The 24,317-nt window shown below is 36.3% G+C and overlaps 1 protein-coding gene across 11 annotated transcripts in view; it reads left to right on the top strand.

The window, feature by feature from the left end:
• Positions 1–24,317, top strand: part of FHIT (fragile histidine triad diadenosine triphosphatase) — a 1,654,094-nt gene that overhangs the window by 739,346 nt on the left and 890,431 nt on the right. For all 11 annotated transcript variants that reach the window (XM_037799442.1, XM_037799421.1, XM_037799416.1 and 8 more), the window contains one exon: positions 9,482–9,601. In XM_037799442.1, the coding sequence (XP_037655370.1) occupies positions 9,482–9,601 (120 nt within the window). The remainder of the gene's footprint in view (positions 1–9,481; positions 9,602–24,317) is intronic.

The following is a 24,317-nucleotide window of genomic DNA, read 5'->3' as shown; positions in this document are numbered from 1 at the left end:
CTGTGAGTTCCATTATGATGAGGGCATTTCTTTTTTGTTCATCTTGTGCCTCTAATACCTAATGCAGGGGCCTGTCATATAGGATATAATAAATAAATGAATAGGAACTCAGATAAAAAAAATTAGGGAAACTGTGTTTTGGGAAATAGCTAGTGAATCGAGTTAACTGACTGGTGTTCCTTAACAAATTGATAGTCAGTATCATCTCCATAATGCCCCAGCCTTTTAATTTTATTTTAGTTTTTTTTTTTTTTTTTAATTAAGAAATGATTCCCAGACTTCCATGGTCTGGGCAATAAAAAATAAGGTGTGTTTTACTATTAATAATGGTACCTGAATTGTTGATAAGAAGCCTTTTTTTTTGCAGGGTCTTTTCTATTACTAAGACACTGCTAGAGACCGTTTGGTAGGAAGTAATCCTCTGCTGGCGTTTTTGAACACAGGCACAAACATTCCTGAGAGGGAACGAGCCATCAGTTCTTCCATCTCCAACTCTCATTTTTATTTCAATGTATCAGAACCACAAGTCAGTCAGTGAGTTGCCTTTTGAAGTCTCACTGCTGGATAATGGCCTAAACTTCTTTTTCCATCTTGGTGAGAAGAATTGGGCTATTCATTTCTCCACTGCCCAAATGGCTATTACAGACTTGTTCATTTCAGTATCTTTGATAGAGGGTTTTTTCGTCCCCATTTCATCATCATCAGAGGCTGGTAAAAATTGTTCAAACATTCTATAACTAGCTAGCTCCTATCCTGTCAATAGCAGCTCATGAGGAGTCTCCACTTCTATAACTTGGCTGTAACTGACTTAATCAGAGAAGGAAATGGAGAGAAGAGATGAAGAAAAACTTGTTGACTGTGTCTTGTATTCAGAGTACTTTGGAAGAACAGCTATAAAGAAAACTTGGCCTTGGGTACTGGTTTTATTCTTTGTTTTCAAAACGAGGTTGACTATAGTATAGGTCCCATTATAACAGCTGCCTGATTGGTAATTTGATCTCTAATTTCTACACATATGTCCATGCTTTAGGGCATTCTGCTCTATTGGTCTGGTTCAGTTTGTAGCAGTAGTTTCTTACAGGAGATTATGAACAAATTTTAAATAAATGGTAGAAATATGGCAAAGTGCATTCATCAGTTATTCATTCACCACTGTTTATAGGTATTGGCCATGTGCTGGGCACTGCACTAGCTGCTGTGCATATGGGGACGTTAAAAGAGAACTTATTTCTTAGAAAGGGACTCTTCTGTCTAGTCTCTGATCTGACTCTCTCCCACCCTGTTTCTCCCTGTCTCTTTCTGCCTGCCTCCCTCTATTTCTCTCTCTCTCTGTCTCTCAGAAGTAGCAACTACTCTTCCTGGTGATGGCATGGCATCTTTTGAACCTTGGTCCCCATGTTAGTAGATGGGAAGATTTTTGCCTGAAAGTAGAAAAGAGGCTTCACCCTGCCCTCGTTCTCTCAGACTTGCCCATGCCCAGGAACAGTGGACTCATCAGTAGCCATGCAGTAAGCAGGTGAGGCAAAGCTTTCTTGATTCTCCCCACTTACTATTTTCAGTCTGGAACTGAGGGAGGAATCAGGTCAGACTAGTGCTATGAGCCTGGTGTCTCTACCTGGAGTGAGAGAGCAGGAAGATCCATTTTGTTCTCTGGGCTGAACCAAAATATTTAGATTTGACTTGAAGAATTCAGAGACTGCTAAGAACAGCCCAGCCATTCATAAGGTTTTTCTTGGCTCTCTGTGTGGCCCCTTGGGTCTCCTTGGTGTGCAGAGGGATTGATGGGTGACCTCAACTTCAGACAACATTCCCTGCCCTTAGGAGATCATGATCTGGCATATGAGATGGAGAAGTAAATACATAATATGGTACATGTGAGAGGTGCTATGTTAGGAGTGTGTACAAGGTACTATACATAAGACAGAATGGCAGGACAGGTGCTCCTACGTATATTATACTAACTGGTTAAGACTGCATCTTTCAATGGATTGTGTCATCCATCGCCAGAATAATGGAAGAAAATTGCCCTTTTCGTGTGCTGTCTTGATTGTATACATACATACAAATTGCATACCATCAGGTACCCCTTCAGGGCATACCATGATCCAATTTAATTTTGGTATGATTTAGTATCACCAGAAACCTTTGGGAGCCTTCATCTTGGAATGTCTGTACTTGACTTCTCTGAGCATAGTACTCTGGCTTGTCCCCAGCAGCCTAGTGAGTCCAAAAAAACAGAGAAGACCTCATGCCACAATGCAGACAGGTGGCTTCCACAGCCACCGACACAGGAAGACACCTATATCCTAGCAATAGGCTTAACCAATTGCAGGAGAGCTTGAAAAGCAAGCAGAGTTGTTCAATGGTGTTCATACGATGATGTAAGAAATGGCATAAGAGGGACAAGCTTTTGCTCATGTTCTAGAGATGGGAGTTAAACAATAGTTCAGAGATATGTTTTCCATCCCTCTCATGGGTTAGTGGGGAAAGTGAGTTGGATATTAGCAAACAGTTGGTGAACAAGAGACCTCTTGTGGGGCAACTTTTGAGGATACATACGTATTATGCATAGTCCTCTAAAGTGAAAGAAAGTACACCATCAAGTTAAGTGAAAATATCATTAAAGCAATAGTAAAGCCTTATTAAATGAGAAACTGCTGGATAAGCACATTTAACAAAATAGAAGGGAAGAGGGGAAAGCTTAAGAGTAGTAGTCTGAGAAAATGTCATCTGGGAATTTAGCTGTAACTGAGAGTGTGCCACATTAGATGTGGCTTTACTCATTCTCAGTGAAAGTGACATGTCTGGTTTGAGTCTTTGTAAATGCACCCTCAAAGGGGGTTCCTGTTTCCTTGCCTTGTGCTGAATTTCATAGAAATAAGTGCCCCTAGGGAACTTATAATGATCTCTTTTATTTCTCTTTTCTCTCATACTAATTCCCCATACAGTTTGAAAATTAATGCTATGATGGATTTATGGAATTTGCTAATTAGTAAGAAGCTTGGCATTTACTTATATAAAACTATGAATAAACACACTTATTTAAAAATTATGTCACAATCAGAGTGTTCCCAGGAAAGCTGGAAGTCCAGTGAAAAGTATAGCCTTTAGGTATTTATTAACAAGGTGATTAGTCAGAGTATTATCAGAGAAGATGTTATTTCAATGGTAGAAGTTTATTATTCATGTTCCTAATTGAAATAGTCTAGATCCCAGAAGATACATGTACTATTATATCCTTCAGCTGATATTGATGAAACCACCTCAGGACTGCCATCAAGATTTCCCTAGATCATTAGTCTAAAGTCTAAAACTGGCATAAGTTCTGAAAGTAATGTGAAGCTACTATCTGGAAAGAGTTAGAGGAGATAGAGAGGTAGAGGTAGGTTATAGGAGATAAGAAAGTTAGAAAGTACAAATAATTTCCTTGGCAAAAAAGGTGGGCAACGGGGATTCATTAAATACCTTGAATTGACATTTTTTTAGTGTCAAATAAAAGAAGTTACTGCTCTGTATACAAAGAAAAAAAGAAATTAACTGGCTAGAAATATAAGACCTTGGTTTGCATTAATATACCTACCTCTGTTGTTTATTTAAAAAGAGCAATATGAAGGGCTCAGTCATTATTTCTGGAGTAAACCAACTCTTCTATTTCTGTCTGAGCTAAGACCCATTAATAAGTCTTCAAGGCACAGACTTTAGATACAGGTATCAGAATGGCCCAGTACTTAGATCTCTGGATGCCAGAAGCCATCATCTCTGTATTTATTAAGAAAGAGAGTTCCCATGAGATGACTTTCACATGATGATTTTATAGAATATTGGTATATCCAGCCTTCTTGTTTGGTGGAAAAGAGCAGTTTTACCTTGGTCTAAAATAAAATTACTTTCAGCCATTTTAATACTAGAGAAAAGTATTTAATATCTCAGCCTTGCAGACAGTTTCAGATCCTGAAGATGTACAAATCTTCCCATCATAATATATTGGCTCTTATACTTTTTTCTACTTGTCCCTCATAGCTCTTGGAGCATTTTTTTTCTTCTTTATTACAACTAAAACTTGAGGAGGCAAGTCTGCCAACAGCACAAATCGGCAGAATTACACCACAATTGAAGAAGGAAGATTTGGGTAAAGAGATGTAAAAATATTAGCATTTTCAGATCCCTACCTCATTTGGCAGACATAGTGAGATATGCTTCATGTACTCTATCATGCTCTAATTTCAGATGAGATATCTGAGCATGAGAAGTTCTGTGAACTGATGAAAATCAGGAAGGAAGTAGAAGAACTGAGACTCAAAGCCAGGTGTTTTGAGTGCCTATGTTTTACATGTATGGATGCATCACAGGGGGAAGAATACTGAAGAGGTTAGAGACAGTCAACCTTTCAAATTGTTGGCAGGCTAAACTCATGAGAAGAAATGTCATAGAAATGCATGAGTTTGTGGGCAAGTGTGGGACCTGGAAAGGAGGGGAATGAGGGGCAGGCAGGGAAGCCTGGGATAGAGAGGAACCAGAAATATGCCCAAAATGTAATGCTGGGAACTCACCTCCATCTCCTTTCCTTAAGCTCACCAGGTAGGGCATGGTCTTCTCCCCTCTCCTCAGACCTCATTAACCGGGCTGATCAGACTCCCAAGGGAATAAAAATAGGCTCACAGAGTAAAATAGAGGTATCAGAGGAGCCTGAGAGATTAGAAAAACAAATGGAGCAACTGGTGGAAGAGGGAGGGGGAAAAAATAAGAGGAAAGAAATACATAAAAGCCAAAACTGTTTTTTTTTTTTAAATTAATAGGCTATATAAAGTTCTTGTAAAAATGATGAAGAAACAAACAAACAAACAAAAAAGAGGTATAATATGAATAAGTAAAATACAAAGTAGGTTTAGGAAATAATTTTAGATTACATTTTTAATCTGTTAAAAAGTATATGATTTTTACCAATAAAGTTGAAAACTTATGTGAAAAGAATATATAGCTAAAAATTAAACATCTTAAGTAAATTAGAAATCATTAAATTAATTGTAATAACTATCAAAATTCATCCTCCTTACAAGAAAAAAAAAGGCAGCCCATACAGTTTTACAAGTGAATTCTATTTAACTCGCAAGGAACAGAAAATCCTTGTTTATACAACTCGTTCTAGAGCAAAGAAAATACCACCTATTAAGTTTGAGCTTGATAACATAAACCAGGTAAATTAATTTAGAAAGAGAGAATTATTGACCAACTTCACTTATGATATAGAAAAACACTAAGAATCAAATTTAGCAGAGTATTAAAAAATAAATTGTGAATAAGTTTAATCATAAAAATGCAAGGATAGCATATATATTTCACAGTAAAAGATGTTAAATAAATGCAAGGATGGTTCAATGGTTTTAAAAATCTATTACTGTAACATACCACATTATTGGCAAAAGACATGAAATTGTGTAATTTATGGTATAAAACAGCATTCATTGAAATTAAGTTTTTTCTTTTTTAAAAGTGAGGTTTCCATCTATAAGAGCAACATATATACATTAATAGCTTTTTTTCTGAATTGGAAATAATCAATTGTAAATTATGATAATATATCATTTATAATTGTGATATAAACCAAAAACAATCTAGGAATAAATGCATAAAACATATAAAGCAAATTTAAAGCTCTATTGTAAGCATTTTATAATAGTATTATAGAGCATAAATGTGGTGTTAATAAATGTCTTGGGTTAATATTGTAAAGATGTCAATTTTTCCCCTATGAAACGTGAATTCAAGTATTTCCAAGCAACATCTGAGCAAGACATTTTTTGAAGGGGCAAAGTTGAATCTAAAACGTATACGGGAAAATAAAGAAATCAAAGAGGGAGGCTCTCTTTACAAGGTATTAACATTCTGTAGCAGAAATTGGCAAACTGCAGCCTTCAAGCCAAATCTGGGCTGCTGCTTGTTTTTTAAGTTTCGTCAGGACCATAGCCATGCTCATTCATTTACATATTGTCTATGACTGCTTTCACACTGCAATGGCAGAGTTGAGTAGTTGGAACAGAGACCATGTAGCCTTTATAGAAAAAGTTTGACAATCCTGTTGTATATCTTGAACAGAAGCAGAACAGAACAGAAAAGAGTTCAGACTCATTCCTATGTACACATGGGGACTTGATGTAATCATTCCCCACAAATGCTACTGAAAACTTGACTCATAAATGGAGAAAAATGAAACTGTTTCTGTACTTCATAATGTAAACAGAGCTCCAAATGGATTAAATACCTATTAACAGTGAAAGTATAAAGCAGATAGAAGAAAATAGAGGAATATATTTTTTGTAACTTTATGGTAGAGAAGGATTTGTTACATAAGGCCAACAGAGCATAAACAATAAAAAAAAATTGAAGAATTTGAGCACATCAAAATGAATGATTTTTTTTTCAATGGATGGTGCAATAGAGAAATTAACAGATGGTAAACGTATAATTGTAGTATTTAATAGACCACGATCAATATTTAGAATATGCAAGGGACTCTGGAAAATTTGAAAATGGAGGAAACCAATAGAAAAGGGAACAAAGTATATAAATTGGCAATTCATAGAATGGGAAACATGCACACACATATATACATTACTATTCAAAAAAAGCAAATGAAAATTAAATGCCATTTTTATTTATCATATCAGCAAAAGTAAAAAAAATAATGTTAAGTGCTGTCAAGGATGTGGGAAAACAGAAAACCCTCACGTGTTGCTGCTGGGAATGCAAACTGGTGTATATATATTTTAGAAAATCTAAGTAGGGTAGAACCTGAAACTCAGTGTTAGGAATCTAGCATAGGTACCCAGGGAAATATATTCAAGGATGGTAGTCATAATGTTAATTGCAGTAAAGGATTGGAGTTAAGGTATCTCTTTGGCACTAGAGGAATGAACAGGGAAAATTACAGTAGAATGCAGTAAGAGGAAACAGCAGAAGAATGAACTATATCAATATATAGCAACTGGATGAGTCTCTAAAACAATATGAGAAAAAGGTAGATGAATTTTGAGATTCAAAGCTTTACATAATTTACATACAAATTTAAAAACCATCTAGAAGAGCCCTATTATATATAAACAAACATGTAAAGAGGATTGCAAACACTACATTAAGTATGAAAAAGTGAGGACCTGTAGTGGGAAGAGAGGTAATGGGTCTGGGTGTAGGGGACGAAGGGAAAGTGATTATAATAAGAAAAATGAAAACCAAAAAAAAGCCTTTCATGGGTACATGATGATAGTAGCTCATGAACAAGAGCCTATGCTTGCATCAATTCTATGCAGTTATCTTTAAGGTGAAACAAACTCCAGGGGTATTACTCCTTTCAGCTTTGTTAGCTCCAGGTGCTCAAACAATGTCATCAGGTGTGTCTTGGCTCTGCTCACCTCAGTGTTAGCACTAATGTCAGGCAGACTCTTTTAAATGCAACCTCTAGCTATTCCAGATTCATGTCCTACTAGCTCGGCAACCTCAGCTATCATTGCCAATAGTATCAGCAATAATCCTTTGTCCAATATCCTTGTCTTCCATTATCTTTCCATTATCTTACCTTGTGTCCTATGTCTAAACCAAGCACAGTAACAGAGGACTAAAGATGCCTGGGTCACCTACCCATCCCTAGAACCAGACAGTGAGAATAGCACACAATATAGCATATGGAAATTACCCCAGAAAAATCAAGGTGGCATGGCCAGAACTACCGGGAGTGAATGCTGGGAAGGCAAAACCATAGATAGCTACTAGAGACTTGAATCAATGCTGTTTGTAGAATAGTTGAAATGTTTTTCTGTGTTTATCCTAGAAAAAAAGGAAAACTGAGGAAAATGAAGAATAGGTAATTCCAAATATCTGAGGCACTGCCCTTGTTTCATATGGCCCCAAGGAATAAATCTATGACAAGTAGATGAACTTGATCTGAAGAGAAACTGTGTGATTGATGGAGCTGACTCCTTAGGAGGAATGGGTAGTGAGCTTTCCATCACTGGTAATGTTCAGGAACAGGCTAGCCAGCCATTCCGCAGGGATTCTTTAGGGAAGAGCCCTAGGATTGGGGAGGATAGTTGAGTTAGACCAGTGGTTCTGATTCATCTGGATGTCTTCTTAAAGCACAGATTGCTGGACTCTTCTCCCACTGTTTCTAGTTCAGTAGGTCCGCAGTGAGACCTGAGAATTTGCATTCTAACAAGTGCCCATGTTATCCTGATTCTACTAGTCTGGGGGCCACACTTTGAAAACCATTGGATTAGAGGATTTTTTACATTCTTACTGGCCCTGAAATTTTATAAGATAGTTGTAAATGTGCTAAAAACTGGTATCTGTGTTGTTGGAGCAAACCTTCCATCTTATTTCTTCAGTATCTGATAATGTGCCAAGTCCTGGCCATGCGGGTGCTTCTACAGTAGATGACATTTGCATAGCCTCTGTATCTTTTGTGCCATTGAGAACATTAGAATCATTAAATGATTATACACTTATTGGTGAGCTCTAAAAAATAGCCAACCATTTGCTGATTTTATCCTTTTTGTAATCTTGTTTCTGTTTTTCCATGGATTTATCTGTTTTCATTAGTTTTGTGGTGGGGTGGTTCCTGTATCAGAAAAATGAAGTGGTCTCCCAGAGGGGATGTCTTAGTGATTCAGAAAATTGTCATGTATAGGCATCTGACTGACATAAAATCATTCCTTGTGGTCTAGGTACTGGGTGGATTTGACTTACCCTAGATGCCAAGGTCCACATCTTGGTTTAACCCCCTTTCTGCCTCTACCTAGAAAAGGGTATGTGGAACACTTTGCATATCTTGGTGCATACTGGCTCTGCATCCACCAGGAATTGTTCCCATTTGAACTCTGATTTGCCCCTTTCTTCTTTTTCTCATTTTTTTTCTGTTTGATTTTGGATAGTTTCCTATATTAGTTCCTCAGGAGTGCTCATATGTTTTTGTAATTATAAGCAAGGTCAAACAGTGTCTGTACTTTTTTTCTAAATTGCTGTAGAAACAAAGATAAAAACCATTTGGAAAAAAAAAACCATTTAAGAAATAGAAGAATTCTAGTCATTGCTTAACTATGAAATGTTTACGCTCAGCAAAGGTGACCAAATTAATGGGTGAAAATAAAAATTATATGATAAGTAGAACCTAGTGTATTTGAGTTAAGGGGCAACCTGAAAGTACAAAGGGATTTATGAGACAACACTGATTTGTTGTCTGTGTACAGACTTCCCTTTGAAAACACTAACCCCAATCAAGATAACACATATGGGAAGAATGGAATATTTTAGGAGTACTTACCCAGAAAATGCCCTAGTGAACATTGGAATGGGGAGCAATTTAAATGGTATCTCTCTTTGCAACTAAGAATCCATAGTAATTGAATTTGCTTTCCTTAAAAGTGGTACATGATCTGAGTTTCTTATTTGAATGTTATATGTGTCCATTTCCTGAATTGTCTTCTTTTTTCAGACTTCAACTGTGAGGAAATGTCGTTCAGATTTGGCCAACATCTCATCAAGCCCTCTGTGGTGTTTCTCAAAACAGAACTGTCCTTTGCCCTTGTGAACAGGAAGCCTGTGGTGCCAGGACGTATCCTTTTTTTAAGACAGGGAAAAGAAAAATCCTCCAAACCTAACCAACCGAATGAATACACGATTTGCCTCCTGTGTCCATAGAGAAAAAGGTAAGCGAGAAATTCTTCCTACCCTTTGGAGAAACCAGGTAAGATGTTACATTTGTTTTGAAACCGGTTGGTGGCACCAGTAATCAAGCATATTTGCTTGATCAGTGTTGCAGAACTTCTGAAAAGAGTTGCTTAGCAACTGCAACTTTGGAGGTGAATTTTTGCTTGACCTTTTCGCCACTGTAGCTGTGTTAATAAATAGTTGCTTCTAAAATGGGCCCAATGAATACCCTGGATGCTTTGTTTTCAGTTTGTCCATTGAGAATTTTGATGGTAGGTTAGAAATTAGGTGACATCTCTGTGATGTGGATGTTAGGTATGATGTGATGATTTGAGACTGAGTGTGTTTCTTTACCTCTTGGAAACCATTCAAGACATGTTTTGATTAAATTCATGCACATAAATATACTTATACATAAAAGTTGTTTTGTTCTTTTTTCATGTTAGGAACTGAAAACATTTTCTCTTGGAAAAAATTCTCAGCTTCTAGTGTCCACTGCCATTGGTGGTAGGCTTGTTCTTTTTCCCTCTGACCATTGGCTGTAGGCTTGTCTCCTTCTGACTTCTTTATTATTTTGCAATGGGAGTAGCAGGAATTTGTGAAATGCTCTAGGGGGGTGTTTTTATGTTGTTGAAAGTATCACTTCGTGAATTTGTGCATATGAATTTTATACTGACTCTACAGACTTTTTGTTTTTTTCTCTTTTCCCACTATCTTAGTTTACTATGTGGAGGGCAACAAAATATAAAATGTCCTATTTTAAGATAATAAACATTTTTTCCACACTGAGACATGATTTTGCTTTGAAATGGATTTCTCGGTAATACTGAATCTACAAGGATACTGAGATTTTAGGGGAGAAAGTTATATTTTTTTAAAGTGAAAATTTTCAAAGTGCTTGAGAACCTTATGAATAATTTTCCTTCTTGGCTATGTAGCTATTGTGTATTGGTAAAAAGAAAAGAAGAACAAAAACATGCATATGAGAAAACTTATAGCAAAAGAACTGTGATTGCATGAGCGACTCCAAATTCCTTGAATCCAAGTTTTAGCTAAAAAAAATTGTAAATGTACAAGACTAATGATCATAGCAATAAACTAATAAATAATGCTAAGTATATATTTTCTTGATGATATTTTTAAACCTTTAAAAAATTGAGTCTAAAGTATAAATATCCAATAGTAAAAAAACTACAAGCTTCTGTCTGTTGAAGTAAAAAACAAAACACACACACACACACATGGCAACTAGAATGCTTTAGAAAGGCCTTGATAAATAGAACATTTTTTAAGTTGTACACCTATTTTGTTATAAGTTTGTCTAAAGACCCTGAAGTTCTTGCAATAACAGAAGCATTTTATTTCTTTGTTTAGATTTGCTATAAGTTTGTGGTGGATTTTTTTCCTTTGGTGAATATTTTTTAACCAAAATAAATGTGAATTCAGGCATCAGGAGAATATGGTTTAAATGCCATCTCTTTCTTGGTGCCAGCTTTAATTGACTTCCGGTAATGAACTAAGGGAACATCAGATGAAAATTTGAGTTTAGACAAGTAAATCTTAATGCCTTGAACTGAGAGAATGCTAAATTTTAGAGATGCACCATTGTTTTAATGGCTAGTAATGGAATGAACTTTGCTTTGTGATTTTTTTACTCACATCTTGATAGTAAGTAACTTGATTTTTCCATGGTCTTTTGAGTGAAGTCTGAAAGCAGGATGTGTAGGACTTGGAGTATTTATGTGTTTGAACTAAAAAGAAAGTGAAATGTCTGATTTTAAGGAAATGTCTATACTGAATATTGAGCAATTAGTGAATTATGATTATTTTTAGTTTGTTTTTTGTTTTCCCAGATGGCACTGGAATTGCTATTTTGGAAATGAGTTCTGGTCAGTTAACATGTCTTTGAGTAAATGTCAAGACCTAGGCAACATTTTGTTAAAATTAACGTACCTCAGTTTGTTTAGAAGGTAGCAAAAAAGATGTGCTCTTTCTGTGGATGAGAACAATGACAAATGGGATGTTTTTGTAATCAGTACACTCTGTAAGGCTATTTCACGACTACAGTGTTTAAAATGGTTTTAGGGCTGGTAGATAATGTATTCAGACAGTCCATTTTATATGATGATTTTCTAACGTTTTATTTTACTCTACCTCTGTAAACTCTGTTGGGTTACAATTGTGAGAAGAATCTTAATAAGGCACTCATTTGCTTGCAGAAAGTTATATTCTTTTGTCCTGAAATTCGGGACTTGAAACTATGTATTGCTCAAACTAACATTTCTTAAAATAAAAGGTGGGATCTGGGCAGTGGATTTTAACTTGCTGATCTCCCACCCCCACCCCTGTCCCATCCATTCTGCCTGCCCTAGCCTAGTGCCTTGGGGTCATCTCGCTTTTTGCAGCCTCCATGACTCTGAACTTCTTCATTCCAGCCTACTTCTTATTCTAAAGCATCCCTCTGATCCTATCACTCTCCTACTCCCTTGCTACCAAACTATTCATGAATATCCATTTTTCTCAAGAATAAAATCCAGACTCCTTAGCATAGTTGTTAAAGACTTTCATTATCTTGGCTTAAATCTATCCCTTTTCCAGCTATTTCCCAGAAATATTTTGTACTTTTCGTTCACCATGCTTCCCCCACCACTGTCTTTACCTTGTGAGCCTTCCCATCCTTTTCTTTTCAAATAAAATGGTTTAATACCTGTCCTATTCTCTTAAGAAAAAATATTCTGCCTTCGTTTGTGACACTTTGTCCTTATTCACAGGTTGTTTCATTCAACAGTTTATTACAGAGCTCTTACTCTGTTCCATGCACTGTGCCAAACACTTATCCCAGTCTGTCTCATGTCAGAGCTATGCTTATTCCTGTTCTTCTCTGCACTGGGTCATTAGCTCCTAGAAAGGGGCAGGGCAAGATCTACTCTTCTACATCTCTTTTTTCTTAGCATCCTATAGCTCAATATTGAACGAATTTCAAGTGAAACTGTAAAATCACGGACATATAGGTCATTCCAATTGGTGGAACGGGGCAAGCAAAGTGTATGCTGAAATCTCACCTTTTTAGAATTCCTATGCACAAAGACAAGTCTTGTCATCATTTTATCCCAGATTTCCAACCTGTATTTTCCAACTTTCCCTTTGTGCTTTTTCCATTACAATCCTGTTTCCCATTTCTCTGAGTGCACTAAGTTAAGTTTAAAAGCAGTGAGTGAATTGATGGCAGATGGGAAAAGATTCTTTCCCATTTCTTCCACATGTTAATCGGTCAATGGGTAAGTCTGTATTTTTATGTGAAATGGAACATTTCATTTTGTGTTTCTGATGAACTCTTTTTTTAACAGCTGGTTTCAGGTGGCGTTTGGGGAGTGTGCCATTCATGAGAGACTTGTAAATGTCGTCTTTGAACTTCTGTCCTCTCTAACATTTTACTCCCCCCTCAATCGTTTTTTTCTTATGACTTTGCTCACTGACTTTTCCTTGGTTTTCAGAGAAGGAAATGCACTGTGAGATCAGGGGCCAAAGATACTCTTTTGAAGCAAGACTGTTTGCTTCATACTCAAAAGTGCCACTTCAATCCCTCCTTGTCTCCACATAGAACAAACACTTCTGTTCATTGCAAACAGTGTTTAAAGCCAATTGACTAGGCTTTGGCCTCTGTGGTGCAGTGCTCTAGAAGAATATGTCAGAATGTCTTTAATCTATTAATTTCTAGTTACCAGAAAATGTTTTTCCGAATGTCTTGGTGAGAGAACAGCAGCATTTTGGAGATTGCATCTTCAGAATTCTGCAGTGAACGTTTTATTCATGTACTTCAGTGCAGCCCAGCTTTTGTTCATGGCTTAAATAAATTTGAACCAATATATTTAATACTTCTCCCTCCCCTTCACCCCCTTACATTGTGCTCTGTCTACCTCTCATCTTGGGTTGAGCCTGAAAAATGAATTTGAACATTAGTGGAATCCATTTGGGGACTGGAGCTTTTACTATAAATAAAATTATTCATTTATTCTGTCCTGTTGTTTTCAGCAGACAGTGTATTGATCTTTGGGTTGCTATTCAGAATGGCATAAGGTGCTCTAACATAAGGGGAACACAGCAACATTTGTGGCTGGATTGAATGCGGTATATAATGACAGAGACAAACCTTGCTTGCTGGCCATGCTATATTAAACAAATCATTTGTCAACATTTTATTGAATCAGTTATTTAAAAGAGCAGAGTTTTCCAAACAGGAGCATTGCACAGAATGCTATCAGGACCAAACAATGTTAAGATGATGCATTGAGGACAACCTTACAGAGTATGTTTATGAAGAATTAGACTAGGTAACCTAAAGGACATTTCTGCTGACTCATTAGAAACAGAAGTTTGGTGCAATGGAAATTGTGCTCTGAGATCCAAACTCAATAGATAAAAAAGAATACTCTGACAAATGTCTTTTAATACAAAATTTTACCTTTCCAAATGTAGCAATGTTAAGTTTTCTGTTTTCAGACCATTGCCATTTAGAGTACTCCTGAAATAAATGAAAAAAAAAAATAGCTTCATTACTTATAGTGATTCTTACAGAATAGATGTTAAAGATAAAAGTGCCCTTTTAGTCCTTCCATAAAAATCAGAAATATTTGTCATTTCCTGAGTAGGTTGTAATCTTGTGAATTCTTTTAATTGTTCAGGAAACTGCAGTTATTAGTGATCTGATGATCTTTCATTTCTAAAAAGAGTTTCTTTTTAAACCTTCCTGTAAAAATAAAATGAGCATGAGCACTATTTTAATATCTTTATTCCTAAAGATAGTTTTTTCTCTTAAAATTGCCCTAGCACATGTCTTTTTTCTCCGTTTAGTGTGCTTGTTGTATATCAGCTAGCTTTAAATACTCTTGAAGAGAGGTTTGAAGACCATCTTGCTATCCTTTGTTTTGAGCTATAATGAGGCAAGTTGGTCTTCTTGTGGTCAGATTTTTTTTTTTTCCTTGACTTTTCTTTGGTAGGTCATTACATTCAAAGGTTATGCATGTAACAGTAATTATACAGTTAGAGGTTTTCTCTTCCCCTGTTTCTGTGGAAAAGGTATCCAGATAAATGTCACCTACCTTTGAGTTATTAAAGGACATTGCCACCAGCTAGAACCAACTTTTGATGACACTGGCTAGCAGGAACCAAGGAAGGTCTTATTTACTTTCTCATTTTCTAAGTTGACAAACATCTTTTTTTTCATTGTGTAGAATCTGCCACAGAGCTTCCTGTCAACCCACGTTGCAAGGCAGACCTGTGTGGCTGTCATCCATATTGACTTAACATTTGAGGAATTAAATGTATTTTATCTCAAATGCCAGCTCGTCAGTTGATAGTGAGCTCACAGTGTTGAGGAGGATTCTGAGGCTGCATGTAGGGTCAGCGGGCAGAAACTGGCATGGGTACCAGAGGGGATGGAGGTACCATCCTTGCCAGGCTCTTTCTTTCTCTAGTTTATTTTTTACTCCTGGAGCTGTGACTAGCATCTTTATTTTTTTATTATAGACAGAATGATGGATTATTGGGATCCAACACTAATGGAATTAAGTAGATGGTTTGTATGTGTGCAAGGGCTGTTTGAAATCGGATGGAGAAAAATGATGGGTTTTGTTCACTTTGCCTGACCTCTTTAAATGAAGGTGACTGGCCCATGAAATATTGGTCTCTAGATTTCACTCACACTGCTTCTTTCTATCCACTGTCTCCCCTTCTTGACTATCCTGGCTCCTTGCTGCCTTCTGCCTGTAAGGACACACCCCTGGTGGCCTTGTGGTTCGTCTGGCCCTCTACTTCATTTCCTTGACCTTAGCCTCTGTTCCGGTTTGCTAAAAGCTGCCATTATGTGAAACAACAGAAATAGATTATAAAGGGGCTTTATTTGGCTACAGATTTACAGTTCTACAGCCATGAAAGTGTCCAGAATAAGGCATCAACAAGAGAATGCCTTCACTTAAGAAAGGCTGATGGTGTCCGGAATACTCTGTCAGCTAGGAAGGCACATGATTGGCTTCTGCTGGTCCCAGTTTGTGTTTCAGCTCCTCTTTCAGCTTCTGTGCATCCTTTGCTTAGCACCTCCAAAAGTCCTTCTCTTTGCAACTCCAAGCATCTCTGAGCATCTCTGTTAACTCCCAAGTGTCTCTCTAAAAGTCTCTCTCAGCTGCTCTTGGGGCATTTTTCCTCTCTTAGCTTCTCTGGAGCAATCTCTGGGCTAGCATCTCAAAGTGTCAGCTAGTGTCTCTCTAGAAGTCTCTCTCAGCTGCTCTATATGTGAGTTTCCTTTAAAGGACTCCAGTAAACTAATCAAGACTTACCCTGGATGGGTGCGGTTAAATCTCCACAGAAACATTCAACCAAGGTCATACCCTAATCAGAAAGATTAATAAATCTGCTCCCACAAGATTGCATTAAAGAATATGACTTTTGGGGGGGCATAATATATCCAAACCAGCACAGCTTCTTCCCCATAATAATAGGATTTGCCTTCTAGCTTCAGGGCCATGGCTTGGGATTGGCTGACCTGACCATGGTTATCCATTTGGTGAGGAGAAGCCAAGTGGTTATTTTGCTTAGGACTTTTAGCACCTTCCTGCATTTTCCCAGAAATGCATGAAGGCTATGGAATCACTTTTACAATCAGAAAATGATACCTTTATATCTATCTATCTATGAGAATGTGCTTCTGTTAAAGTGTTAGAGGAGTGGGGGATATTAGAGATGCTCTCTCTCCAGCTATTGCAAATGGTAGGATGAAAATTTTATGTATCAAAATAACACTTTGAATATTTCTCATATTAATCACTAAAATAGGTATCCTATAATGTGAAAACCTGTTCCTCGTTTCTATTTATTTCCATGTGTAACTTTCCTCATGTAATTTCAAACTGTCATGGTTAACACTGAACTCTGTTCATTATATTCTGGGCATATTTCTGACCTGCTTTCCATGAAAGTCATCAGATTGTGAGGAACAGGAAAAAATTGGTCATGGTGTTGTTAGCCTTGTGCTTGTAATAGAACATAATTAGAAGTAATGAATGGAGTAATACATCATTATTCATAAGAAATGTCATGTAATTAACTCAAATAATGCAATATATATTCTAATTTCCATTTGGTATGAAAATAGATTTGTTAGAACATCAGTAGGCAGTTAATGTTTATCCTATATTTCCATACACATATCAAACTGTTAAAATCTATTGAGTGAATATACATGGATTTTCACAACACAATAATTCAAGGTGGTTTTCTTTTCCTAATAGAGCCTTTTGTATATTCTTATTTATTATATGTACATAATTTGTATATATGTTCAATTCTTAGAATTAGATAATTAATTTATATTAATTGCAAATTAATGATCTAGTTTATTTACTTAGCTCCCATTTCCTTGCTCAAATTAATTGACTGAAAAAATGAATATAAATTTACAAATAGTTCTTATGCATAAATCCTGAATTGGTCTTATCCCTAGAAAAACTCTCTACAATACTCACTGTCTAGTCTTGGAATCTGGGCTATTTTCCTGAAATTTCTGCTTCAGGCATCTTGGTTTGACTTGGCCGTATCCATAGTTCGGGGTCAGGATGTAGGTGGATATGTGGTAGGCATCGGAGTTAGTTATTATCTGTAATAATTAGTATTAGACATGTACTGACCAGTGAGAGCTTTGGAGATAAGGTTTGGAAGCTCCCTGCTAGGCAAAACATCAACCTATTAATCTCTCATTTGTGGAGAGGTCTGAGGAATCCCAGGGGAGGAGGTAGAGGGTGGTGAACAGCACTCCAGGACCAGTAAGTACAGAAGTATTTCAATATTTTAATAACAGGAATGGGCATGCAAGTGCGTACAGGCTCAGTAAAAGTTCTGGTTTTAGAAAGATGAAGACTGATGGGCAAAGGTCACCATTGTACTTCAGGGATCAAGCATGGTTATTTTATTCATTGGCTTTGAGTCTGGCTTAGTGGTAGATTCACCAGTGAATTAAAACAACAGAGCTCTGTTTCAAGTGGCCATCTTTATCTTGGTGAAATGGTAGCCTCCTGACACGAGTTTATGTCTCAGAGCACACAGAAAAGAGGAAATCCCAACTGTAGGGTACTTAGCAGTGATCTGTCTTTCTGTCTGTATTCCCCTCTTGTATATATGTGGGGGTGGTTGGGTGGTGGAAAGTGTATACATACACATACACTTTATTAATCTCTTACATTGAGATAATATTTTATAACCAGCAAAGCATTGTTAGAGACACTGATATGTTTTATTTTCACAGTCTATGAAAAGTTGCAGTGGGAAAGCTGAATGTTAGGCCAGTGGAGATACTAGTTCATGAGAGTTACAACTTCGCCAGGGGTCTTGATTCTCATTCCATTTTTCTTTCCACAACCCCTAGTTGCCTTCTCAGGTGCAGCAAGCTTTTATATATCATTGGTAAGGTGTCCTAAGGATTTATTCTCCCTAGAGTCTTACACTTTTCCCATTAATCCTATTTTCCAGTATTATATTTTCCTAAACTTATACTCTTTCATTCCTATATTTCATTGGTATTTTGCTTTTGGTGGCTCTTATTATTTTGTCATAATCATTTTATCATTTAAGAATAGGATAAAATAAGTTTATTATGATAAAACGATAAAATGTTAACTTGGGTAACTTCTGAAAGATGTGATCATTTGGGGCTATGAGGTATAAGCCTTACTCTCTGGTGCCTTCAGTAGGGCACACCGCAGATTAGTTTGGAATTCTGTCCCCCTTGCTGTATGCAAGCCATACTGTCACTTCCTTCAGATGGTCTTCCCCGGTATCTTGTTTAAAATTGCAACAATCCGCCCGACCCACTGCCTTATTTTCCTTGCTAACACTTAGATTCTAATTTACTGCATTACTTGCTGTTTGGTTTGTTTATTGTGTGCTTTGGGCCTAGAAGAACCCAAGCTCATTGAGGGAGGGATTGTTGTCTGATTTGTTCACTACTGCATCTGCACTGCCTGGGAGTGTTTCTGGAGTGTGGATGATTTTCAGTAAATATCTCTTGAATGAGTATTTGTTAGGTGAATTTCTTAAATGAGTAACCCTTTGACCAGCTTCGCTTTTAAGCTTTAGGGACAATATTCCTCATTAACAAATATAATGATTTGATAAATTCTAACAAAAAGCAGTACAGTGCAGTGGTTAAGATTAATGTCAACCTGGATTTTTATACACCTACATACACACACACATGTACATACATTTGGATGCACTGTTAATGTTTGCCATTCCAAAGGGGCTTGCTCTGAAAGAGAAGTAACGGGCATTTTGAACATGAAAATTGCTCCCAGAAACAGTTTTCATAGATTTCCATTGGATTTCAGCCAGGCCTATAAAATCAGTTCTTTCTCTGTTGAGCCCTGCTGTCTAGGGCAATATTTTATAGCCCATAAACATCAGAAATTAACAGAAGAGTTTGGCGTCTCATCAGCTGGTGAGCTTTGATTTCTAAAGATTGTATCTGCCACTGTCTTGCCTTCCTCAGGAAATCTAGAGTGTGCAGGTTCTTCAGTCCTTCGGTTAAGGTTTTATGACTTTATCTTGGTTTCTTATGCTTACGGGTTACCCATTTATAAGTCTGTTTCCATTTCTTTCTGATTAATCTCTTTGATAAAACTTCCATTCAGTTTATTGTTATGTGAGCAATAGTTAAGGCAATTGTCATTAGACAATTTTAGTTTGTCTAAATTTGTTTATTTCTAGACTATGTTAAAAAATAGGTAAGTTGACTATAGTGGGGAAATTTCAGTAATATTAAATGCTTTAAAAATAAGAAACAAACAAACAAGAATAAAAAAGAAATTAAGGAAAAGAAAGTAAGATGGAGCCAGAAGGGGGTTAGTAAGTGAAATAGATACAGAATGTATACGTTCTTGTTAGAGATGGGTCACAAAGTTTACCCTGAACTTCCTAGGATCAACCTAAAGAAGAAAAGAACATCCGTTCATGAGGTAAAAATAGGATGATTGCTCAGGAAATGCAGAAATATTCCCAACTTGAGAGATCAGAGAGTCAGTTTTTCCTTTGGGTCCTTCCTCATGGAGATGATGGGCCAGAATATGCAGTTTATAGCATTCTCAATTAGAATACACGTGGAGGCTCTCCCTCAGAGTATGTTCTGAGTCTGACTACTCAACGTCGCCACCACTTCCCACCAAATATTGCAGTTATCTTTCTGGTTTTCTTGTTTACGACTCCCCAGAGAACTCCCCAGACCCTGTCAATGGCTCTACTGCCGCACTGACCACCTCTGGGTGCAGAACCATTTGTACTTGTCTAAACTACCAGTGGGCTTTGGACTGGGAGTTGGAGAATTGGATTTTAGTTCCATCCAGTGCACCTTAATAAAGTCACTTATCTTTTTGGTTTTATTTCCTCATGAGAAAATAAATGTACTATCCCTAACCACCCCCCTGGTTCTTGTGAAGACTAAAATCAAATGTGTGGAAGTCAGAAGAATAAATGCATTTGGCTTGTGGGAACATAGTAAATAATAGTTTTTTTCATTGTTCATGCTGTTCAAGGGCTTGAGTTTGGGTAAGAGACTCCATTTAATGGTGGCCCTAAATTGGTAAAACCAAAATTTAAGTTGAATTTTAAAAAACTTCCTTGGTTTCTACATTATTATACCATAGCAACTGAAAAAGTACAGACTCAATTTTAGATTACTCAATTAAAAATGCCATAAAGATAACACCCAGCATTTAAAGTAAACCTGTAAATTGACGGAACGTAGATGTTCTATGAACTTCCCACCTCCCCCACCCCTTTTTTTCTGTAAAACATAGTTTAAAAAAACAACAAAAAGTTTAACTTTCTATTATACTTAGTACCTGGGAAAAGTAAGCATGTGAGTAATCCTGGGGTTCATTAATGGCTTCGAGTTGCTTTGCTACCATGATTTTAAATTAAACTCTCCGGGGGTTTGGATTAGTCTAGATGCTCAACTCTCATTAGCTATAATAGGAATTACTGTATGCATCGCTTTCTTTCACATACAGCACTGAAAAATGACCCTCTAACACCATGTAAGTGTCTTTCTCTTTGAACTAATTTTAATAGATTTTTTTTTTTAAGTGAACCATCTCTGTGCAATCCTCAGGGTGATGAAATTGCTAAGAATTCACTGATAAGCAGTCGGCCTTCATTTTGCATTGCTCGACCTTCACATACTAGAAGGGTTCCTGCCAGAACTGACTTGCTTTCTGGACTGTGCACTTCTTTTTTATTCAGTTTCATATGAAGCTACTTTTTTCCCCCTCCCCTCTTCTTCCTCACCTCCTCCCTTCTGCAGCTCAGACTCCTGATACAATAGTGCTTAGTAAATACTTACACTAATGTAGTTTTGAAACTACTGAAATGTTATGGAGAAAAGGATTATATTTATTCATACTACTTGTTATTCTCAATTCAGTCTCCTAGTAACCAACTAATGAATTGCATGACTAAATAAATGTTTTGTTTAAATTACTTCTAGGTAAAAGCAATCTAGTTTATATCAAATGTAACAAATTTTTAAGTCTTTCATGTATTTTTCTAATTATAAGGAAATCTGCCCATTACAGAAAATAATAACCATTTCTAACCCCATTACCCAGAGATAACCCTTACTAAAATTTCAGTTTATGCTTTCCACTTTTTTCTTTGTTCATTTGTTTCTCTGGAAAAGTGGGATTATAAACTATGTAACATTTTATAACCTGATTTGTCATTTATTTTATTGTTAACATTTTATGAAGTCTTAATATATACTCAACATTGTCATTATTAATGATGCCATAGCATTGTACCGTATGGGACTACTATAATTTATTATTTGCTATTGACTTTTCAACATTTATGTAGTGACTGTTTTGGTACAGAATCTTTGGTCACATTTCTGATAATTATCCCAAACTGGAAACACTTGTTTAAAAGCTATGAGTTATTTAAATTGACTAATATTCCCAAATTTGTTTTTGCAACAGCAGTGCAAGAGAGTGCTCATCTCACTATACCATCATCAAGCTTAAGAATTAGAGTTTGGGGTTTGTCCTATACTTTGCCAGTTTGATAGATTTTACATATCTCAGTTGTTTCCATTTGTATTATCTAATTGCTAGTGGTATGAACTTGAAATATCTTTGCTAATTTTTTTCAGTAATTTAGCTGTTAATATTCTTTTGGTCATTTTTCTTTTGAGGTTTTTAAAGTTTTCTTTTTAAACTCAATTTGTTAGGGATCTTTTAGAAAGTAATCCTCTATCATATTTCCTACACATAGTATTACTACTTTGGCTCCAGCCTCTTCAGTTTGCTCATTGTTACTGACTTATAGAAATTTAATCTTTACTGTTGTTAAGTTTATCAACTTAGTCATTTGTGAGTTTTCCATTGCTTTTATACTTAGAAAGTCTTTTTCCATCCTAAGATCAGTTAAATATTTATGTCTATTTTCTTGTGTTTTTTTTAATGATATATATATATATATATATATATATATATATTTATTTATTTCATATACTAGTCTACTATAACCAAGAAGTTCATAGTACTTCATAGGCATACTTTAAAAATTCACTTTATCTTCCTGGCAGCCCTTTGAAGGAGATCGAGAATACTATTCCCATGTTATAAATGAAAAGTCTGGGTGGGTAGCAGTAGCAATGAAACAGATAGTAGTGTTCAAGAAGCAGAGTAGTGTTTTTTCATTCTAAAAGTAGTGATACAGGTAAGCTTCTTCTTTATTGAACTCTTAAGTAGGTCTTTCTGTTATTAATTGCCAATTTTACATATTTCCTGCATAAAGGTAATACTGAAAAGACAGATTTTGGGGAAAGTGGCAAGGTCAAAATGTGCTTTTGAAATCATTAAAGATTTTATATACAGTATGATGTTACTTATGTTAGTTTACATTCCAGATTATGTCTAATATAATTATTATATGAAGTGTATTCTATAATACTGTAATTTCTTGAAAATGATGAACCATCCATGGCAACTCCCAGTTAGCCAGATCATTTTGTTATGCTGAAGAGCCTGTCCTTTGTCCTTTGAGGGAGAACAAAAAAGCCTCAGTAATAGCAGTGGATCACCTGCCTGCAGTCCTAGGGAGGCAAATGAAGAGAGCAGGAGAAACAGACCATGCACTCTGATTCTGATGCTTTCTGCAAACTAGTATTTGGTGGAAAAGGAGAAAGCCTAAGAATATAGGAAAGGTATGGTGGGATTGGACAGAAGAACTATACATTTAGTCAAAATTAACAAAATTACTTGACTTACAGCAGTAATGTAAATAGGGAAAGATGTCTATAACAAAGTCTGTGCCCTTGTTCTGTTTTCAGACCACCTCCTGAATGGCTTTTATCAGTTCTTAAATGAAATTAATTAAAAAATGCCTAAATAAAAATATATTTAACCTAACCCTGAGATAGCATTGAATCTTGATTGTTCATTACTGTTCACCCACTTTTGTCATTTAAAAATACTGCTGAATTGTTTGACTTAACAACCTCCTGACCTGTTTTTATAGCCAAAACTCCAACAGAAATTGCCTTAAAGAATTCCCGCTGTCTGTTGTGACTTTGAACATGAAAAGATTTTGAAGGTAGGAGGCTGCTATCCATCCTCTGTGGGTTGGAGTTCCATTTATTCTTTTCTTACAAGGAGTTGAAGTATACATCTTGAGTGAATTCTCAATTTATTGGTGTCCCTATTATAATATGGATGTAACTGTTCACTTCCACTCAGGTGATCCCTGTCATTGTCCCAGCTGTGAAAACATAAATTCAATATAAAGGCATCACCCCAAGGCCAAGATTCTGCCTGCAAAACCAAGTGCTCATGTCTTTAATTTACTTATTAACATTATTCATGTGACATTTATGCTATGAGACTTTCTAAGCATTTGGCAACAAATTTTAATTCATTTAATGCTCATAGCAATCTGATGAGACAGGTAGTCCTAGTTGCCCCATTTTATAGATGAGGAAATTTGATACTCAGAATTTAATCAATCTGGACTACATGGCTGTTAAGTAGCCAAGTTTCAAACTCAGTTGGTCTAACTGCAGAGTCCATGCCCTAAACCGGTGCTCCAAGGGCCCATAGAGGGCCCTGAAATCTTATAGGGCATCCATGGGGACTTCCCTTTTCCAGACACACATCTGTGTATTGTATGAGGCCAAAATGACCTACCACAAGAGATCAAGTACAGAAGTAGAAATGAGAATCTGGTTGTCTCTCATCAAGCCAGTCATTAGATGTTTGCGAACAAATCTGTAAAGTAACGCCACTCTTTGGAAAATATGGTTATTTAACATAAAGATGTCACTTATGTTAACATGTGGTCTTATTCTAAATTAATATATATTTGAGATTTTCTAAGTTTTTGTTTTTAATTGAATGTTGATAGATATAATCTACATAAACAAAACTTCTTTAATGTCATCAATAATTTTTAATGGTACAGAGAACAAAAGGTTTGCAAACTGCTCCCTTCACTCATTTGCCTCAGCTTTTTCCTCCTTCCTCTTTCCACAGGCCACTAGTTCTGCTTTAATTTTCTTTTTTTTTTTAATTCAATTTTATTGA

This window comes from Choloepus didactylus, chromosome 1 (assembly GCF_015220235.1).
Source record: "Choloepus didactylus isolate mChoDid1 chromosome 1, mChoDid1.pri, whole genome shotgun sequence".
NCBI lineage: Eukaryota > Metazoa > Chordata > Mammalia > Pilosa > Megalonychidae > Choloepus > Choloepus didactylus.
Note: the sequence above shows the minus strand (reverse complement) of the source record. Positions and strands in the feature narration are given on the sequence as shown.